The sequence below is a fragment of the Malus sylvestris genome, chromosome 17, assembly GCF_916048215.2.
Source record: "Malus sylvestris chromosome 17, drMalSylv7.2, whole genome shotgun sequence".
Lineage (NCBI taxonomy): Eukaryota > Viridiplantae > Streptophyta > Magnoliopsida > Rosales > Rosaceae > Malus > Malus sylvestris.
Window position 1 is genome coordinate 2,797,673 of NC_062276.1, and position 21,597 is coordinate 2,819,269.

At 40.3% G+C, this 21,597-nt stretch overlaps 3 protein-coding genes across 3 annotated transcripts; 1 reads left to right on the forward strand and 2 right to left on the reverse strand.

The window, feature by feature from the left end:
- Window positions 1–1,978: 1,978 nt before the first annotated feature.
- LOC126610605 (protease Do-like 9) lies at window positions 1,979–5,505 on the reverse strand. The gene is made up of 9 exons (XM_050278703.1): window positions 4,829–5,505; window positions 4,052–4,251; window positions 3,760–3,940; window positions 3,452–3,643; window positions 3,118–3,350; window positions 2,907–3,008; window positions 2,750–2,800; window positions 2,556–2,660; window positions 1,979–2,472 (listed from the first exon to the last, which is right to left on the reverse strand). Exons 1-9 carry the CDS (start codon window positions 5,406–5,408, stop codon window positions 2,374–2,376), a joined length of 1,743 nt encoding a protein of 580 aa, XP_050134660.1. The 5' UTR covers window positions 5,409–5,505; the 3' UTR covers window positions 1,979–2,373.
- Window positions 5,506–11,726: 6,221 nt separating this feature from the next.
- Window positions 11,727–13,071, forward strand: LOC126610622 (uncharacterized). Its single transcript, XM_050278732.1, has one exon. It carries the CDS (start codon window positions 12,312–12,314, stop codon window positions 12,867–12,869), a length of 558 nt encoding a protein of 185 aa, XP_050134689.1. The 5' UTR covers window positions 11,727–12,311; the 3' UTR covers window positions 12,870–13,071.
- A 2,937-nt stretch (window positions 13,072–16,008) lies between these two features.
- LOC126610620 (xyloglucan O-acetyltransferase 3-like) lies at window positions 16,009–20,840 on the reverse strand. The gene is made up of 3 exons (XM_050278726.1): window positions 20,443–20,840; window positions 20,051–20,337; window positions 16,009–17,482 (listed from the first exon to the last, which is right to left on the reverse strand). Exons 1-3 carry the CDS (start codon window positions 20,720–20,722, stop codon window positions 16,706–16,708), a joined length of 1,344 nt encoding a protein of 447 aa, XP_050134683.1. The 5' UTR covers window positions 20,723–20,840; the 3' UTR covers window positions 16,009–16,705.
- Window positions 20,841–21,597: the final 757 nt, after the last annotated feature.

A 21,597-nucleotide genomic window follows, 5' to 3' on the forward strand; every position in this document is an offset into this window, starting at 1 on the left:
TATTACTTGACTCGTTTGGAAGTACTCTTAAAATGATTTAAAGCGTTTTTACTGAATTTTTTTTTTTTTTAGAAATCAATGCTCAATAAAATTCAAGTGGATTATTGAAAAGCATTTAAGTGCTTCTTGCAAAAATCACATATCCAGTGTTTCTTTTAAAATCAATTTCACTAAAAGTACTTCCAAACGAACCAAATATTAGGCAGTTGTATCCACACACCTATTTTTACTTTTCTCACGCTTTTATTAATTTTTGGTTGTCGGATCAAGAAAATTAAAGGATTAATCCAAAAAAAAAAAAACAAAAAGCATGTGAGTGGGGCCTAAACCTTACAACACGTTACATTATTACTTAGCTCGTTTGGAAGTACTTTTAAAATGATTCAAAGCGTTTTTACTGAATTTTTTTTATAGAAATCAATGCTCAATAAAATTCAAGTGGATTATTGAAAAGCATTTAAATGCTTCTTGCAAAAACCACATATCCGGTGTTTCTTTTAAAATCAATTTCACTAAAAGTATTTTTTAGTCATTTTAAAAGTACTTCCAAACGAACCAAATATTAGGCAGTTGTATCCACACACTCATTTTTACTTTTCTCATGCTTTTATTAAATTTTGATCGTCGAATCAAGAAAATTGAAGGATTAATAAAAAAATAAAAATAAAAACAATGGTGTGTGAGAGGTAAAATGAGTGTGTGAATAACATTTTCCCACTATTATTAGGAGGAATGCTAAAGGGACTCTTCATAGACTATATACCGCCTCCTTTGGCATAATGTTTTATATGTTGGCATACAAATTGACATTAAAATATAGGGTAACAAAGAGCCTATAGAGAGCCCATTTTTTAGAGAGTAACATTTCTCTATTATTATTAGTGAGATAACTTACGTGTCCCGCATTCACATGGTGGAAAATGTTCTTATGACGTGTTGTGAGTTGGGGTCTAAATAAACCTTACAACACGCTTACGGTATTATTTGGCTCGTTTGAAAATATTTTTAAAGTGACTCAAAAGCGTTTTTATTGATTTTTTTTTTTAAAATCAATGCTCAATAAAATTCAAGTGGGTCCTTGAAAAGCATTTAAGTGTTTTCTAGCAAGAATCACATATCCGGTGTTTCTTTTAAAATCAATTTCACTAAAAGTATTTTTAGTCATTTTAAAAGCATTTCCAAACGAACCCAATGTTAGGTAGTTGTATCCACACATCCATATTTACTTTTCTCACGCTTTTATTAAATTTTGGTCGTCGGATCAAGAAAATTGAAGATTAATAAAAAAAAAGTGTGTGGGAGGTAAAATGAGTGTGTGAATAGCACTTTCCTAATATTATTAGAAAGAATGCTAAAGGGACTCTTCATAGACTATCTGCCGCCTTCTTTGGCATTATTTTATATGTTGGCACGCGAATTGACGTTAAAACATAAGGTAACAAATAGTCTATGGAGAACCTATTTTTTAGAGAGTCCCATTAACATTTCTCTATTATTAGTCTAGTCAAGGTGGGTTGATTTCGCATTGCCCAGAGCGGACGTGCTTCCTTTGCACTTGAGTTAAAATTCACTTATGTTAAAGAGTAATGAAAAATATTGTCTTAAAGAAAAGATGGGATGATTTTGAGTTTGGGTGGGATGAGTTGAAATGAAAAACGCATTCGAAGAGTTTACTTGGGACACAAGAAACTCTGAATTGTAAAAATCAGGAGAATGCATTTGCATTCGATAACGAATTGGAACATAAAACTCACACATGTATTAGTAGAAAGCATAACAGGTCGGAAATCGGAATCAATTTCCAAGTAAATTTCCGAGCAAACACATGAGAAGTCAAGAAATTGAAGAATTTTAATAGGGATCGGCACCTCCCTATCCAGTAAGTCGGAAATCGGAATCATTTCCTAAGTAAACAATAAGAGGTCATATATAACGTACATTGTTGTATGGTAGAATTTTCCGTCAACACAACCCTGAATTTTATAGTACAATCCATCCAACTTGTATAGTATTATTCTCAAATAAATCAGCCGGTAAAAATGTTACATGATGAACATCTCACGTGTTTTTAGCTGGTACTGAAATTGACAAAACTCAGAAAGTATGATGCTAACTAATCCTAGGAAAAACCGAAGTTCAATTCCTCGCTGCTTTCTTCTGCTCTGTAACAAGAACTGGCTACTATGAATACAATAACATAGGGAAGTCCTCGTTATCACGCGGTCGAACGTCTGCAGATACTTTGAGAAGCTGATTATGACAGAAATGGCGGATTAATTCCCGGCTTCTGTTCTCCGTAGGAGAATGAAACGGCTCCCTTCCTTCTATGAGCATTCTAAACTTCATCTATGGGAATAGGTCTCCTTACAGGGCTTAAGACTTAAGGTCATCAGACATAGCTGAAGGTATGCAATGTGTAAGGAGGATATCTAGAGTTGACGCCTTGGCGGTTTTTGTCTGTAGTACAACCATCTGCACAGAGAACTACGCGATTCAGCCACCAAACGAAAAGTACAAAGCCTGTGCAGGGAGAGAGAGAGAGAGAGAGAGCGAACCTGATTGTATTCTAGGTCAAACTTTAGGTACTCGTCGTCACAATTCTCCACCATGCTAACCAGACTCTTCAGATTTTTCACAGGCTTACCATTGAAAGCAAGAACCTACACGGAAACCAAATGCTTTGAATGAGTATGTTAAAGTGGAAGTTCAAAAATTTTATCACATAATTGTAGTGTAACATATCTCTAACCTGAGTGTTCACAATGTCCTCGTATCCAATGTTAATGTCAGCAACAAGCACCTACCACAATTTTGAAAAAGATATAAGGCATCATAACCATGAAAGCAGAGCATAAAATACTTCGTCTAAAACTGAAAAGCATGAGAAATAGATGAGAGAGGGGAACCTGAGAAACAACAACTAGCTGTTCATCGATAGACTCCGCCATTGCATGTAAATGTTTGTCCAGCAGCTTGACTGGAGCATCATATTCGTAATCCTTTCCATACTAGAAATAAATGAAAACCCAGAGGTTAAGAGTTGGTAACACACTAATGAGAGAGAGAGAGAGAGAGAGAGAGAGAGAGAGCATTGGGAGTATGAAATGAAGGTCGCACCTCAGAACGCAGATATGGAACAGATACAGCTGCAAAAACAAAACCACCAACGATGTAATACGAAGGAGGTTTACCCTTAATGTGTGCTGGGATGAGTCGCTTGTGAGTTCCAAGTTTTATATTGTACTCAAGTATCTCTGAGTTACGAAGAACTTTTACTAGAGCACTATCGCCAGTATATTTTTGAGAGACAAGGTAACTGAAACCTATGCGCTCTCCATGCCTGAATGGAACTAGAGAATTGACACCAAAAGGAATGTTAATAACTTAATATCATGTATTCAGAAGCTTATGTACATTAAAGTTCAACTTCTTTTATCAAGATAACAGATACCTGTTCCATCATTTGCAATATTAACCCCATCGAAGCTAAGAATAACATCAGATGGCTGCAGAACATGAGAATGTGGAGCTGTAGGTTCAACTCTTCTAATACGGACACCCTTTTGATCAGGTCTCATCCCCATTGAGATGCGCAGATCTGGATTTTCCATCTTCTGCCATTCGATTCCAAGAACTGGGAACCCTGTTAGAAGAATTTCAATCATGCAAACGATTAATAACCCAATGCTCATACGTCCTCATTGGACTGCCATGGATATTTGCCGGAAGGTAGTGTCAGAAGTACAAATCATAACAAACCTGTATATGCCCCATTCTTCTCATAATCTTGGATGAAGTGCTTAATAACTGGTGTCGGTATGACATAGCCTATATTTTCCGCATCTTCATGTTTAAGAGACTGAAATGCAATACCCACACATTCTCCCTTATCATTAAAGGCAGGCCCACCAGAGTTTCCAGAGTTTATTGCAGCGTCTATCTGCAAAAGGATCACAAGTAGAAAGGAAACCGGGAAGCCACAGTAGGTCAATAATCAGGTAGTTATGGTACATAGGAATAGTCTTACAAGACAAATCTCAAAAGACATAACCTGCAGTCCTAGAAGCTCAGTCGATCCATGAACATAAGACAGTATCTCCATACGTGACACAACACCACTTGTCACAGAGATCGTGTCACCCCCAATAGGGTAGCCCACAACAGTCACAGCATCTTGGAGTGCAGGTAACTCTCCAAACTCCAGATGTGAAACTCCTTTCCAGAACTCATCATCGCTCACAGTAAGCATTGCTAAAGGCATCATGGAAAAAGAACTGTTCAATAGAACTTTAATGCACTGATATCACCTTCTCATCAACTTTTCCATGAATTTAATGCACTGATATCACCTTCTCATCAACTTTTCCAAAGCATGCCAAATCAAACCGAACTTTACAAAAGAAAAAATTGATCTCGCATTCATCAAATGATTCGAAAACAAAAATGAAAAACACGCTACATAATTGCTATTTTGCACAGATACGGACACGGGACACATGATACACGGAGACAAGGCAAATTTCCAAAAACTAGAACACAGATACAGCAAGGACATAGCAATTAACGTAAAACCGATAAGTTGGATCCAAATCATATTCGATGTCAAACGAAATAAGTAATCTGCAATTTGAAGCTGCTTCTTAGCTAAATTCTAATTGATCACATAAACATCTTAACAAAACAGTCATGACAAACTAACTCCTTTCTGCTTCCATATCAATCCAGTAACTCATAATATGATCACATTTCTCAAAAAAGCAAACTTGTATACCAATTTCGACAACAAATTAGTGCAGAATCAAATAAAAGAATCCGAATTTTCGCATACCGATATCACACTCGGTGCCTATGGCTAACACAGTGGCCAAGTACTTCGTCTCAGAGCCGCGTTTCTTGAGCTTCACCTGCGTATGGTGCTCCACAGAATGCGCATTGGTCAGCACCCTCCTTCCCCCAATCACAAACCCACTACTGCTCGAACTGTACTGCCGCTTCCGCTGCCACGGCAGCGAGAAATTCGGTTCCGTGTGGACACAGAACACTTTCACGACGGCGTCCATGGCGGGGACCACCCTCTCCACGCTCTCCCGGCCCGGCACCATCATCGGCGGCTCCGAAACGACCGCCAAGGCGCGCCCACCATCGCCGTTCTGATCCATGTGTCTCGAGCTCCGCCGTTCCGGCGAACCCGGCATGTTGGGGTTCTCGGTCTTTCTGGGCCGCCCTCTACCGCGGCGGGCGGGCTGGGGGCTGCCGGGGTCCGAGGTGGTTTCGCTCGCCGGAACTGATACAGCGTCGTCCACGGCGGTGGGGTTGGTGTATTGGATGTCCATGGTGGTGATATTGGTGTCATCGGCTTCTGGGGTTTTGGGTTTTCGACCTCTTTTTCTTTTTTTATTTTCGCCCATTTTTTTATTTTTTGAAGAAAATTGAGAAACGGGTTTCGTTGGGATCGTCGGTCTGAGGGCGGTGAAGCTTTTGCGATTAGGGTTTTTTTTATATACAGGATCGAGCACAATGGCGTTCTAAGATTCATATAGCCGATCCCACTCAGTGACTTGGATTTTCCAAGTCTCCAACCAAGAAGTTTTCCTCACTCGGGAAATTAAGGGAACACTACCCCAACCTACATGCTCCACTCAGAAAGCTTCAACATACAAGCTTCAACAAAAGAAAATTCAAAGAACTTAGCGAAGAAGGCTTTGGTGTATTTAACACAATACGTTGAAATGAAGGAAAGCTTATTTATTGATATCCCCGATAAGCTACAAATATGTACATATACATGAGTCAAAATAAACACACAAGAGGGAGCCTTCACAAAGGTTGCTTAGGAGAAGTCTCAGCAGTCGGTAGAGCCCCAGAAAGAGAAGGCACCGGAGGGGGATCATTTGGAGCCTCAGTACTGGACAGAACCCTAGAAGGAGGAGGCATCAGAGGTTGATCATTTGGAGCTTCATTTCGCGGTACAGCCCCAGAAGACGAAGGCAATAAATGCCTTTGGAACAAACCCACAAATCTCTGATGATCAAGTAAAACCTGACCATCAGTTTCCTTCATCTGGTCAAGCTTCCTCTTCATGTTTGTAGCATAGTCATGTGCGAGCCGGTGCAACTGTTTATTCTCATGCTTGAGCCCTCTAATCTCCTGTTTGAGACTCATCACTTCAGCCGCCAATGATTCAACTTGGCGGGTTCGAGCAAATAGGCGTTGGGCCATATTAGACACAGAACCTGCACACTGAACACTGAGAGCCAGCGAATCCTTAACAGCTAACTCATCAGACCGTTTGGAAAGTAGTCTGTTATCTTTGGGAGTGAGAAGGTTCCTGGCCACCACCGCAGCGGTCATATCATTCTTCATCACGGAATCCCCAACGGTAAGAGGACCAGTTGGGGAGACGAAGGATGGGCGCCATATGTTGTCTGGAGAAGGCGGGGCTGCCTCTTCAACAAGGTTCAAGTCAAAACGACGGTCGGAGGGGCCAGACATTTTCAAAGGTGTTGAAGAGAGAAGAGGTCGGACAAATCAAGATCTTAGAAGTGCAAGAATGAAGCTTCTACTGGTGGAGATTCAAGTGTTCTTTGGAACTTAATGCCAGCCTCTATAAAAATCTGCACTCGACGGAGCTTCAGAAATCAAAGAGGCGCCTGCTCAGAAATCGAAGAGGCGTTTGCTTTCTCAAAAGTTGGGCTGCTTAGAGATCACGAGGGTTGATCTCAGAAATCGAAGAGCCGTTTGCTTTCTCAAAAGTTGGGCTGCTCAAAGACCACGAAGGCCGATCTCAGAAATCGAAGAGGCGCTCGCTTTCTCAAAAGCTGGGCTCCCTAGAGACCACGAGGGCCGATCTCAGAAATCGAAGAGGCACCTACTTTTCCAGCCTTGTCAGCACCTGTCACACGCACACTCAGCTTTGCGGAAATTATGGGCATTCTGTCAAAGACTTCTGGGGAAGTAGAAAACACATGAATCTTACTGTTCAATCACCCACTTCCCACACGCAACAATAGCTCATGGGTACCACAGATAACTTTGCCAAAGTTCTCTGCCAAAGTTGAGCACGTGAAGCTTGCAGCTCCCACTACATCGCTCTGACCAAGAAGGGTAAAAGAATAGCAAAGAAACAGCACTAACAAAGTTTAGACCCATAAATTTTGAAGGTCTAGCTACCATATTATTACCCACAAGGGTAAAGGAACAGTACCACTGCTGGATAATTGGAAAGTTCATGTATGTCAACCTCTGTGCTTCGTGGCAAGGTAGACTAGCAAACATGCCCAACCTTTACTCACATTCGAGAAAACACTCCCAATAAGATTGCTTGCACCAAAATCGAAGAGGCACCGTCCTCCGAATCTAAAGAGCCAGACTCCCAACATGACTACTTTCTTAAAAATCGAAGAGAGGGTAAAGGAACAGTACCATTGCTGGATAATTGGAAAGTCCCTGTGTGTCAACCTCTGTGCTTCGTGGCAAGGTAGACTAGCAAACATGCCCAACCTTTACTCACATTCGAGAAAACACTCCCAACAAGATTGCTTGCTCCAAAATCGAAGAGGCACCGCCCTCCGAATCTCGAGAGCCACTCTCCCAACATGATTACTTTCTCAAAAATCGAAGAGACACTGCTCCCCGAATCTCGAGAGCCAGACCCCCAGCATGATTGCTTTCTCAAAAATCGGTGAGGCACCGTTCTCCGAATCAATCGAAGAGGCGCTCGCTTTCTCAAAAGTTGGGCTGCTCAGAGACCACGAGGGCCGATCTCAGAAATCGAAGAGGCACCTACTTTTCTAGCCTTGTCAGCACCTGTCACACGCACACTCAGCTTTGCAGAAATTATGGGCATTCTGTCGAAGACTTCTGGTGAAGTAGAAAGCACATGAATCTTACTGTTCAATCACCCACTTCCCACACGCAACAATAACTCATGGGTACCACAGATCACTTTGCCAAAGTTCTCTGCCAAAGTTGAGCACGTGAAGCTTGCAGCTCCCACTACATCGCTCTGACCAAGAAAGGTAAAAGAATAGCAAAGAAACAGCACTAACAAAGTTTAGACACATAAATTTTGAAGGTCTAGCTACCATATTATTACCCACAAGGGTAAAGGAACAGTACCACTGCTGGATAATTGGAAAGTCCCTGTGTGTCAACCTCTGTGCTTCGTGGCAAGGTAGACTAGCAAACATGCCCAACCTTTACTCACATTCGAGAAAACAGTCCCAACAAGATTGCTTGCTCCAAAATCGAAGAGGCACCTTCCTCCGAATCTCGAGAGCCAGACTCCCAACATGACTACTTTCTCAAAATCGAAGAGAAGGTAAAGGAACAGTACCATTGCTGGATAATTGGAAAGTCCCTGTGTGTCAACCTTTGTGCTTCGTGGCAAGGTAGACTAGCAAACATGTCCAACCTTTACTCACATTCGAGACAACACTCCCAACAAGATTGCTTGCTCCAAAATCGAAGAGGCACCGCCTTCCGAATCTCGAGAGCCAGACTCCCAACATGATTACTTCCTCAAAAATCGAAGAGACACTGCTCTCCGAATCTCGAGAGTCAGACCCCCAGCATGATTGCTTTCTCAAAAATCGAAGAGGCATCGTTCTCCGAATCTCGAGAGCCAGATACCACAGACCACTTTTTCAAAGTGCTCTGACAGAGTTAAAACATGTGAAACTGGCAGCTCCCACTACCGTGCTATGACCAAGCAGGGTAAAGGAATAGCATTACTACTTGTTGTTAGGGAGACTCCTATATATGTCGACCTCCATCCCCAACGGACAGGCAGACCTGCAAAAATGCTCAACCCTTCATCATATCTGAGAGGGCACTCCCAACAAAGCCTTTCGAAATATTCAGCTTTCTTTCCCCCCGATAATACCTCTGCAAACAAGCTATACTAGAGCAAGAATATCTCATATCATCAGGGTTAAAAGCAAGAGTATCCCATATCATGCTTTTTCCCTGTTTTTTCTTTTGGCCTTGTTTTTACCTGCAAGACAAGGAGAAAGAGAGCAATCAGTCAGCACTTGGAATCAAGCTTCCAGCCAGGAACTGACTGCCTGGAACCCCTTACCTGATTACTTACCTGGCATTGCTCTCGAGTACTCATCTTCATCATCTTATGTTTCCAGGGAAGATTCCGCATCTGCTTGAGGAACAGATAGGGCAAGTGCAAAGGATACAAGGAAGCATGTGGAGACAAGCGTAACAGCACACGTGCCGATACATCCATTACTCTGTCAAAAGCAAAAGTATCCCATATCAGCAGGGTGGAACGTACTCTAGATTTGATGGACTTGTTTTGACCCTCAAATTCTTCAGTCGGCCTTATACTCTGGAGGAAACCAGAAAACCCTCCAACTCAGTTCAAGAATAAGCCTGTGGAAAGTTACTTCTTCAAAAGCAAAAGTATCTCATATCATCTCTTCTCATTTTTCTTCTCTTTATCCTTCATGCTGCTGCAAGATGGGGAGAAGGTGAACAATCAGTCGGAGCTCTGATTGCTTACCTTGTCTGTCACCTCTTTCAGCAGACCCCCTAGCTCGGCGACTTGGGGGACTCCTACTACATGGTTTGTATCGCGCTTGACCAAGCCTGAAACTACAAGTAAGCTTCAAGTGAAATTGATACATTACCTTGTGCATCTCCACCAGTTAAAGATACCACCCCTGGATGGAGGAAGAGTACTTCCAGAGAAGATGCCACATCTACCTATGAGACAGATAATGCAAGTCAAGACGACACCACACTCCGATACTTAGAAGTTTCGTGATTACGAGATCATTCTCCCACAATATTTCCTAATGTCATTTGTACTAAATCATTCACTCGTACTCACTAAAGGAGAGCTTGAACCTATGAACTTGTGTAAACCCTTCACAATTAATGAGAACTCTTCTATTCCGTGGACGTAGCCAATCTGGGTGAACCACGTACATCTTGTGTTTGCTTTCCTATCTCTATCCATTTATATACTTATCCACACTAATGACCGGAGCAATCTAGCGAAGATCACAAAAAGCGACCGTTTTCGTTACCTAGGATCTATCTTGCAAGAGAACGGAGAATTAGATGGAGATCTCAACCATAGAATACGAGCTGGATGGAAAGAGTGCATCCGGCGTGTTGTGTGACCGTCGTAGGCCACTGAAGCTCAAGGGAAAATTTTATAGGACGGCAATAAGGCCAGCGATGTTGTATGGCAGAGAATGTTGGGTGGTGAAGCATCAACACGTACACAAAATGGGTGTAGCGGAGATGAGGATGCTTCGTGGGATGTGTGGGCACACGAGAAAGGATAAGATTGGGAATGAGGATATCCGAGGTAAAGTAGGAGTAGCCGAAATTGTAGGAAAGATGAGAGAAAATCGGCTCTGGTGATTTGGACATGTGCAAAGAAGGCCGACTGACGCTCTGGTTCGAAGATGTGACTACGGGACAGAGGTTCAGGGCCGAAGGGGTAGAGGAAGACCTAGGAAAACTTTGGAAGAGACTCTAAGAAAAGACTTAGAGTACTTGGATCTAACGGAGGGCATGACACAAAACCGAGCGCAATGGCGTTCTAGGATTCATATAGCCGACCCCACTTAGTGGGAAAAGGCTTTGTTGTTGTTGTTGTTGTTGTTGTAGAGGTTCCAGAACCAACGACTCCCTTTTTTGAACCAGATACTGTAGCAGATGACGGAGGAGGAAGGAGACGTGAGAGTTGGGCCTCAAGCTTATTTTCAGCCCACTACTTAAATTTGAGCTCAAGTGGGCTTGATGTTGGGCTTGATGTAAAAAATTAAGAAAAAAAATATCATTAGAACGGTACAAACAAACTAGAAGATGATCGACAGAGAATCCCATCACCCTGTCGGTCGACAAGAACACTTCAGGAAAATAAGGTTGCCTCACCACACCAAGTGGTAGGACGACTGTCAACTGCTGAATAAACCGATATCCTGTGACAAATTACTTGTTGAATATTGGTCGTTAGATAACTAACTTATCAATGCTAACTAATTGACAACTTGATAATTTCTTTGAGGAACCTCTACACATGGTAGCCGGTGATTAACTTGTCACTTAGCTAATACAAAATTTTTGTTGTCCCTATTTAGACGAACAAGGATTGTCTGCCCTCCACTTCCGGTGCCCTCCTCGTTCCCTCTTGTTTTGTGTGGTCACAGTTAAGTCACGTCAATATTTTATGTTGTTTTTTTATAGATATAATAAGACAAAATTGAATAGTAATATAAAATATTGACGTGACTTAGTCATGATCACACAAATAGGAGGGCACCGGAAGGGCACCGGAAGTGGAGGGCAGACAATCCTTGTCCCATTTAAACCCCATACGCTCACGAACACGTGTCATTACCGTACTCAGTATCAAATTACTTCATGTTGAAAAGGAGGGAAGCTCCACTATTTTTACCTTTCTAGAAGGGGGGATTATTCTCATGATCACAACATACTTGGCCAAAGTTTTATGACAATTTGCTAACTCAAGTATCAAAGGCTTTTCGGCGAATATTACATCGAGCTTTTTTGTACTTATGTGCTCTCTTATCGTAAATTCTAATTATTTCTCACTTAAAAATGTATGATTACTTTAAACACTTTAACGTCATTTATCGCTGCTTATGCATGTATCTATTCTTTATTAAATCTTTTTTGTTGTGTACAATCAATCAATCTTTTCCTTTGTACTAATTAAGCAATTTTACCAATGTATCTCTCTACTTTGGGACCTTGGGACGTCAATTTTGAAAGAATTGTGAGTGTTGAAAAACTTGAAGAAGCGAAAGCTAACCACCAAAAAACAGGTGACCTTGCACCCTCCTCCTCCTTCAACAGATGGTGCAAGGCCCCTCCTCCCTTCTCTCTCCCACTTTATCTTATCCGATCACTGTAATCTCCGAACAAAGAAAAATTGTAGCTTCGCTGGTACAGAGCCTCTTGGGAAACCCCTTTCGAGCTTTCCCTTTGATTTTTTATTGCCCCTTTATTCCCCCTGTCTCTCTCTGATTGAAACTTTAATCCACCATTTCACATGTTTTAAAAATCTCATCTTCCCCATTTCTGATTTCAATTCGCAGGCTTTTTCCGATCCCCGCCTCTCTTGGGTAGTTCTTGTTTTGTGATATTTTATTGAATCTGTAATTTTTTTCTTGGAAATTTTGGTTCTTGCAATTCTGGGTCACTTCGATTTCAGCTTATCTTTCATTTTTCGTTTCTGGGCAATCTGAGATCTCAATTTCTGAAACTGGGTTGTGGTGATTTCGATCCAATTTGATTGTTTTCTTTCGAATTTCAATCCCATGGCAATGTCAGAGGGCTACGCAATCGAGCTTTACTTCGATCCAGCCCTCGAAAACCAGGTCTTGAAGGCTTGGAACGTGCTCGCCCGCCGTCAGATTAGTACCCAGCTTATCGAAATCGAATCACGACCTCACATCACCCTCTTCTCAAGTCCCTTTATCGAACCCGCCAAGCTCGAAAACGTGATCAGAACCTTCGCTTCCAAGCAAGAGCCTCTGGCCTTGTCTTTCTCTTCGATCGGGAGCCTCCCAAATGACAACAACGTCCTGTTTCTGTCGCCAACTCCGTCGGTTTCGTTGCTGCAGTTTCAGTCCCAATTGTGTGAGGCAATGAAGAAAGAAGGTGTGGAAATTGGGGAGGAGTATCGCACTGACTGCTGGGTTCCTTACTGTGCTGTCGCTCAGGAAGTACCCAAGACTCGAATGGCGGAGGCATTCTGCGTGTTGCGGGACTTGAAGTTGCCGGTTGCAGGGTATGCCATGGATATTGGATTGGTGGAGTTTTCGCCGGTTCGCGAGCTGTTCTCGTTTGTGCTAGGTAACACAGTGGAAGCATGAGATTTCAGAGCAATGCTTATGTGTTAATCTAAAGTTTTAGTTGTTGTCTAATGAATATGTGTTACCTTTTTATGTTAGTTTAGATTACTGCCTATTGTGCTACTTAGTGTAGTTACAGTTACAGATTTTGAATTTGATGTTTTTCGATTGATACTTTGTTTTGTTCATGTTGATTGACATACTTAAAACTGTTCCAAAATTATCCGAGCTTGCGTTGCATTTGAGTATTGATTCAACTAGTGAACATCTTATTATGTTGGCTTTAATCTTTAGACCATATCAAAGATGCTAAATTTGATCAAAAGTGTCCCGGTCTCCTGTGGTTTAGGTTATAAATTTCTACTGGCGTGTGTCAGCCGTTAAAGTTTTTTTTCTGATGCAGCCTTTTGAAGGATATCTTCCATGGACTGATTAGATCATGTATATTTGAATAACTTGGACCCTAAGCCAGTTAGTTATCGACCTTGCTTTACTAGTTATCTAGAGCCTTGGTTTTTTGAGCTCTTTAAAATATCGCTTTCATCTGCTGAAGGCGTGTGCGTGCTATGTGTGCACTGCAGATGTTTGTTAGACTACTCTCGTATTTGTAATGCTTCTACTCTTATAATTTGAAACTCATTGCATAGTTTTAAAATTCCGTTTTCTGATTGTGCACTCTCTTATGAAACAAGGCTGGTCCTGTATCAATTAACTGTCGATCCTTGGTATCGGTTTGCAATTTTTTGTTTCAGATAATTCTGAAACCTATCTGCTTCAACAATCTAGCTATGGTTTGTGGTAATCATACTTCTCAGACTCTTCCCTCTGTGTGATTGAGCCAAGAGTTCTTCTATGGCTTTGCTGTACTGTTGACTGAAATTGGCCTTCCGTTTGTGTGCATGACTGTGTGTGTAAAGCATCTCTGAATGTCCGTTGTTATGTAGGATCTCTTTTCGCATATTTACCAAATTTTGGGTGCATGTTTTATGTCTGATGTGAAGGGATACCTTGGCTTCCCAAAATCTGCTGAATATTTGTGAAAGTTTATAAACGTGTTAGATCAGTCTGCTATGAATCCTTTTTTTCCTTTAATTTACTGTGGGGTTCGGAGAAGGAAGAAGGATTGCGAAAAAGCCCCTCTTTTGCTATGTATAGAGGTACTCGATTTAACATATGTTAATTATGAAAGAATGTAGGGATTTGAAATTTATGTCCTGGGTTATGTATGCTTCAGTCGAGGATTAACCTTCTCGGAGTTTGGTGTCCATGTCACTTGTTACTCGTCGGAAAACACTAGGATTCCAGCTTACTTGTTGATTGGAGCTGGGAAGTTACAATGATAGTACTATGAGGAATAGCTCTAGGTTAAGTTATAGAACGTAAGTATGGTATATAGGATAGAGCACCGGGGGAGAGATTATATTCGATTAATATTTACTGTACAACTGATTATTCTCACAGCACATCGTAAGAATATCTTTAAAAAGCTACAACAGTATCAAATATCAAATTGGCCCAAAGAAACTACGCCAACGCACACAATTGTTATAGCCGTTCATCCACTTGTTCCGGTGAACTTCCAGGTACCCGTCCGGTCTCATAAGCATGGCATGGTTACATCTAAAGCCCTAAACTTCCTTCTCTGCATCTCCCCTTCTTCTCTTCTGCAGCTATGAGAAATTTGGACCCTAAATTCATAAGGGTGAAGTCGTCGTACCGAGGAAAGTACCATGTCCTGAAGTGGTCTTCGGAATCCTTGTGTAGGGGATTCCTCCTGCAAGTTATTAGTGTTAATATCATAGTTCATTGAAGAACCCGCACATAAAAGTATACATAACTAGGTTAATTAGGTCGGTTGGTCAAGATAATATGTCTGTTTCCTTACATCTGATAACGGCCATTTTCTGACCTCAAACGATTTCCTAAAATGTATTTGGATCGAACCACGGAAGCTCGCAGTTGTCCGGCTTCCATTTCCAGTTCAGAAAACCCTTGTCCATCCTAGCATATTTGAAACAATTCCTTGATTCAGGAACAGTGAGTGACACAGCTTGTATTGGTGTAGATTGGCCCTCTCAGATCTGGAATCCAGTGACCCTTTAAAAAGTCACACTTCTCCTCTTCTTCTACAAAAACCAAAAATTGCAATCTCTTTTAGAACCCTACCCAAAGAAAATAACAAGGCGTTTGATGACGAATTCGTTTTTTAGTTTTTATTTTTCTTTTTTTAGCTAAAGAAAATGTATATTATAAAAGGAGGAACGGAGAAGGGTGAAGAAAGGATGGTGGAAGAAATGGAAAAGGAATAACACACATGACGAAAAATAAAATCCAAAAAAACGAAAACTGAAAACTGAAAATCAACAAACCAAAAATTGCAATCTCTTCCTCCTCCCTTTCTCCCACCACCTCCCTTCATTCTTCTCCCTTCACTCCTCTCATATATTTTCACTTCATCTCTAGCACAACAAACGAAAACTAAAAATCAAATGCTTACCAAACAGACTCTAAAATAATTCAAATATGAAAATAAAAAAGAACAATTGGGTTTTATTTTCTTTTTGTATGTTTACTTGTTGGTGGTTAGAGCTTAATAACATGATCAAGGCCTTGTTTGGGAAGAATTAGTTAAGGGTTTGGAGAATGGAGTTAGAAGAAGATGAAAATGGTGGCTATGGCTAGACAGGTGAGAAAAGGAGCCAACCTGCTAATGACTCTGAGAGAGAGAGAGAGAGAGAGAGAGAGAGAGAGAGTTAAAACCTCACTCAATCTACACACAGAGATTAGCACAAGACCCGAATTTCGGACATAAACCAGCAACCTACATCTTACCAGAGTATGAATCGTTTCCAAACTCCGAGCACATGTACATGCTTTATACGAAAATTAATTTGACATATCGGTTAAAGATGCTCTTAAATTACTTTGAACAAGAACATCTAGAATTTTTATTTTTATTCAGGTGATATTCGAATATAAACTTCGGAGAGGGAGATTCGCTAAGGTCTGTTAGTTATATTAACATTTGTAAAACAACCAGCACGGAAAACACTTTTGCCAAAATAAAAGGTCTACATTGGCAAATTGGTAGTGAAAAATCTCAGATTCTGGATACTTTGCAACTTACTTGACTCGACTTGCTATATATATATATATATACACACTACAAAAACGTAGAGAATTTAATTTATCAGAACAAATACATACAACTAAACATTACAATAGAGGTGCCAGATGGGTACATTTCTCCAGTGACTAAACATTTTGATATGGAGATAAATCCGTCCAAATTGACAAATAAGGAAAACCCCTACTAGGCAACCACATCACAACAACACGAACCATAAGCCATTGGTAAAGATCTGCCACAATGATGGCAGAAGTAACAGACCTTGCACCAAGGCCACAAAAGCTATGGCAAGAACAAGGCTACAAAAGCCATCGCAAGAACGAGGCCACAAACGACTTGTCGAAGCAATACAACACAACCTGCCAGGCTAAAATGAAAAACTACCTAATCTGAGAATGGAACCATCAATCTGCAAGTCTTCGTGGTGAGGACAAAACCACTTCTAGAGGGATCTATAGCAGCCATGGGAGGAGGAACCGCCATAGATCAAGTCAAGTAAGACGGCTTATTCATAGTCAGCGGAGTAGCGCACAACTACCGTGGAAAACGAGCGGTGGGATATGGATCCGACCCACCACAACCATAAATCCGAGCCCAAGCTATATCTCTGAACTAAAATTAATATACGCCCTTGCAATAAAAACAAAGTAAAAAAAAATAGGGCATTATTAACTATTAAGATACGAATTTGTATGAATTTTGTTCTAACTAAACCCTAAACACTCAACTAAGAAACTAATCCTCTCTCGTTTCGGATAATCTCCATCAAAAAATGGTTCCAATAATCAACAGCGCCTGGCATGCACCAGTGCACACAGTCGTTGTAACCCTTCATCCACTTGTTTCCCCAGTGATCTCCGGGATGCCCGTCCGGTCGCATAAGCATGGCTCGGGTTATATCCAAAACCCTAAACTTCCTCCCCTCCATCTCCCCTTCTTTTCTTGCTCTTTCTAACTCCTCAACCTGAATGCTCCTCAGCTCCCAATCGAAACGTTTTAAATCAACTTCCCCCTCGCTCAAAGGACTTGTTCTGTTGCAGTATCCCCCGGTGTTCCAAGCCCCGCCCTCAAAATGTGCCGGCGCAAATGTCCTCAACAAGGTCAAGAGGCCTCCCTTGCAGTTTTTGCAATCCTTTATGTACTTGAATGTAGCTCGAAACGCCATGCGCAGGGCGTGGCTGTTGTTGTATTCGGTGACATTAGGTTTGTTACAATAGACACATCCGGTGAGTTTGTCACCTTCGTGTAGGTACATTAGACGAAAAAACCAATGCCCGCCTGAGATTATAGCGTAGTCTAACTCCGGGAGCTGGTCTGCCCATACGTCGTCGACCTTGTCTAGTTGCAAATCAAAAACGCCGGATCCTGAACCGTTAACCATCTTCTCTTCTGCAGCTATGAGATATTTGGACCATAATTTCATGAGGGTGAAGTTGTACCGAGGAAAGTACCATGTCCTGAACCGGTCTTCAGAATCCTTGTAAATGTCTTTAGGGTTTTCCTCCTGCAAGATTAATAGGATTAATATTAGGGTTTAGAAGATCCTTGTACATGCTCCTGAAGCGTAATTTATGTATTTGAATAAAGAACTGTTGCGTATATGGCATGTCAATATAGCAAGGCACTACTAAAATAACCGACCCCAAGCCAAGGCTACCTACGTTGCAAGGGTCGGCAGGAGGAGAAGAGGAAACATCTATCATAAGTAGTCTTACGCTTGTTTTGTAAAGAGACGGATTCTATGACTCAAAATGTATAGCGAGGATCCTATTTACATGGCATGCCAGAAATGTTAATGGGTTGTATGGCTCTGTCCCACCTCGTTATCATCCCTAGTTTGTGGACGGTTAAGCACACCTAATTAAGTACCTTATGAACTACCAACGTAAGAATTAGTGGACATTGTTGCAAAGATAGTATCCCCTCTAAACTATAAACCACTACGATTGCTTGTCATCACTCCAAAAATTAGACGAGCACGAAAGGTAATGAGATGCATATATGGCATCTGTGGCACTGTGACATTGCTTCAAATCATAAAGCACCAATCTTAGTAAAGTTGTCACAATGTTCCTGAACACTTTAATTTGCGGGATGAGATTTAAACTTGAGTACAAAGGAAACAAATACACTATTCTAATCAAATGACCTCATCCACATCTGCAAACTATTATTTCTATTATGAGCTTGTTTGGAAATATTTTTAAAATGGCTGAAAACGTTTTTGGTGAAAACATCTTTCGAAATAATTCTTAGTAAAAATGCAAGTGAAACCTGAAAAAGTATTGTATGCAACACATTAAATAATTTTGGAACCCAAAAACACTTTATCTGAAAACGTCTTCAATCCTTTTAAAGCAATTCCAAACAAACAATATTTCAGTGAAGTCACATGTTACCCTTATTTTATATCTACAAATCTGAATCCAATAATTGAAAATTTTAAAGTTTGACTTCAAGAATAACTTAATGAGCAAAATAATTTGTGTCTCGGTCGATGTCATTTATTATGTCATGAATGGTTTACGTGTACAACATCGTTGCAAATTTATATTGTTTAATGTTTCTCCACTGGTATTTTTCGTCAGCCAAACAAACTTTGGTGCATGTGTACCGCCCCGCAAGTTCTACTCGTTTTTCAGGTTGACTTTACTGACAGAACAGTCACTGACAGAACAGTCAGATTGTCACCACCAACCACTTAAAAACAATAAATAAATAGGGTTGCAATGCTAAGTCACTCAGTAATCAGTATACGAGTTTTACGCAGGATTTAACCGTTGTAACATCCATTAAATCCTTATATGCAAAACAGTGGTGGAGTCAAGATTCCATGGAGGGTTTTTCACATACATAAACAGTTTGAACTCAGAACATGAGAGACTAAAGTAATTTTGCATAAAAATTAAAACAACATAAATTCAATAGAGAGAACTAAAAAAGTTGCACAATTCCAAAAATCCAAATAACATCTTACTTTCAAGTAAAGAGAAATATCACCAGAGCGTACTATTGAATGGCCTAAAATACAAGTTAAAACCAAAGGAAAGCTGATAAAATAAAGAGGGGAAGTAAGGACTGCATGTCAATGAGAGGGGTTGAGAGAAAGGCCTAGCCTAGAACGGAAAGAATTTGGATTGAAAACACACTTGAATTTTAAAAGTATTAAACTGATAAGTAGCATTAGCATCTATTAGAATAGCAAGAAAAAAAAGGGCAGAATGGGCCAGGAACCATTCTGGTCCCTTAGTGGTTTCGTCACTGATGCAAAATCTAAACCCTTAATTTTTTAGACCCATTCAATGTTACGTACTGTATAAAAAATTGCACAGGAAAACCATAATCAGTGGAAATTTGAATTGCTGCTACATACCTTTTGTTTTCCTGTTACATTGAATTTGAATCCAATCAAGCCCTTAATTAGCAATATTATTCTCCTATGCCAATTAGACTAATTAAATTGATATAAAATCAAATGTTACGCTAATTAAATGCCATTACCATGACAAGCGATAACAACTAAGCAAACAAAATTAGTAAAAGTATTTTGTTGTGAAATTGTTATCGAATTATTCTTGCATAAGTTTTAGATTTCAAGGACACACAAAACTGGCACACTAAAAAATAAAACACAAGGATCATACAGAAATCGAAGATGTTGATTAGGGCGGCTGGCCAAGACATTACACCGAGTTAGAAGTTTTGTTTCGTCCAAAATCTGATTCAAATCCAATATAGCACCTATGGATACATAAGAAATGTATTGAATCGATTCTTTTTAATGAATAGATCCGATCGTAACTTCGAATATGGAATTTAAAGGGATCAAATAGGAAATGATACTCTAAATCATAGAACTATAATGAAATATATGATCAACCAGCATTTATCAAATTTGAAAAAGAGTCAGAAGAAATGGTTCGATCCTCTTATTTTTATTTCTCGAACCAAGAGATCCATGAATTGGGATCCTAATGCATATAGATACAAATGGTCCAAGTATAAATTAGAGTAATTTATAATATCAGCGTAAAAAACATATATCAAATCCAATATCAAAAAATGAACTGACCTGTGACAAGAGGCAGAGAAGAGACTCGACATGGTTCCTCGCGACCGAGTCGCCGACGAACGCCATTCTCTTTCCCCGAACAATTTCCAAAAACGTTTTCGGATCAAACCGCGGAAGCTCACACTTGTCCGGTTTCCATCTCCAGTTCAGGAAATCACTGTCCCTCCTCCCGTTTCTGAAACAATTTTTCGATTCCGGAATCGTGGCGCAGCTCGAATTCGTGTACATTGCTCCTCTCGAATCCGGAATCCACTGCCCCTTAAACAAATCACACTCCTCCTCCTCCTCTACAAAATCCAAAAAACAAAAACCAAACTTTTCAGAAAATGATCCAAAAACTACTTAAAAAAAAGGATTTGGGTTTTGTTCTGTTTGTAACAAGAAAGAGTTACTTGGTGGGGGGAGGAGCTTGATGGTAGTGTGATCAGGGGCTTGATGGTCTTTTTGTGCTGCATGAATGGATGCCTGGTTTGGAAGAGAATTGAGATTGTTAAGGGCCTGTTTGGGAGAAATTAAAAAAGGGTTTGGAGAATAGAATAGGAAGAAGCTGAAAATGGTGCATGTGGCTAGAAATGTGACAAAGAAAGGAGCCAATCTGCTCAGACCATCATGGCCTCTCACCCTTTTGGGATAGTTGTGGGATTTTTCTGGGAAAAAAGTACAAAGACTCATGACTGCCTCAAACAGACAGAAGAGAGAGAAAGTAGAGAGAGAGAGAGAGAGAGAGAGTCTATGAAGAAGAAATTATAAGGGCTAGAGAGTGCAGATTCTGCAACTCCATCATTGGGAGTAAAGGGATTGTGCCTTGCGTGAGACGGTGCGAGAGCCCCCTACTTTCCTTTCCTTTCTTTTGAGCTATTTACATAATACACCCTCAGTTTTAGGTCAATGTCAAAAATCACTCAACATTTTAATGTTTGTTACGTCAGTTTTTTACACATTGCGCCCTAAAGTGTTAAAAGTTTCACAATTCAAGTTATTCTTGTGTTCGGCCAAAACCAGGCAAGAGAATAACTGGTCCACGATATAGTCCGATTGTATTTTACAAGGGAGCTCCATACATACTACGTATCCAGTTTACGAGCACATAGACTATAAGATAGAAGAATGACTTGAATTGTTAACGTTAACACTTCGAGTAGTAACATCAAGAAATTGAAAGATTGTCACTTGTAAAATATGATTTTATCTAAAATGGGCCCTAAGATTAGCATAACTCTTTACTTTGATTCCTGAAATTTGAAATTGATATAAATAATCCCTGAGTTTGTCTACCATAAATCATTTTGGTCATTTCATGAAAAGTCTCCATTAAATACGGACCCAAATAACAAAATTACCCTCAATTTATGTCAAATCATTTTGACCCGTTGTTTATTAAATTGAGGGTATTTTTGTTATTTTGGTCCATATTTAACATAATTTTTTACAGAATGACTAAAATGAATGATGATGGACAAACTTAGTGACTACTTCTATCGATTTCACATCCCAATAACCAAAATGAAGAGTTATACCAATTTCAAAATCATTCTCGCTAAAAAAAC

Coding starts and splice junctions, on each gene's coding strand:
- LOC126610620 (XM_050278726.1), bottom strand. CDS start 20,722: ATGAGTCTTTGTACTTTTTTCCCAGAAAAATCCCACAACTATCCCAAA. Junction 20,338..20,442: donor CAAGCTCCTCCCCCCACCAA/GTAACTCTTTCT, acceptor TGGATTTTGTAG/AGGAGGAGGAGGAGTGTGAT. Junction 17,483..20,050: donor TTCTCTGCCTCTTGTCACAG/GTCAGTTCATTT, acceptor TTAATCTTGCAG/GAGGAAAACCCTAAAGACAT.
- LOC126610622 (XM_050278732.1), top strand. CDS start 12,312: ATGGCAATGTCAGAGGGCTACGCAATCGAGCTTTACTTCGATCCAGCC.
- LOC126610605 (XM_050278703.1), bottom strand. CDS start 5,408: ATGGGCGAAAATAAAAAAAGAAAAAGAGGTCGAAAACCCAAAACCCCA. Junction 3,644..3,759: donor GAAGAATGGGGCATATACAG/GTTTGTTATGAT, acceptor TTCTTCTAACAG/GGTTCCCAGTTCTTGGAATC. Junction 3,351..3,451: donor TATTGCAAATGATGGAACAG/GTATCTGTTATC, acceptor TCAATTCTCTAG/TTCCATTCAGGCATGGAGAG.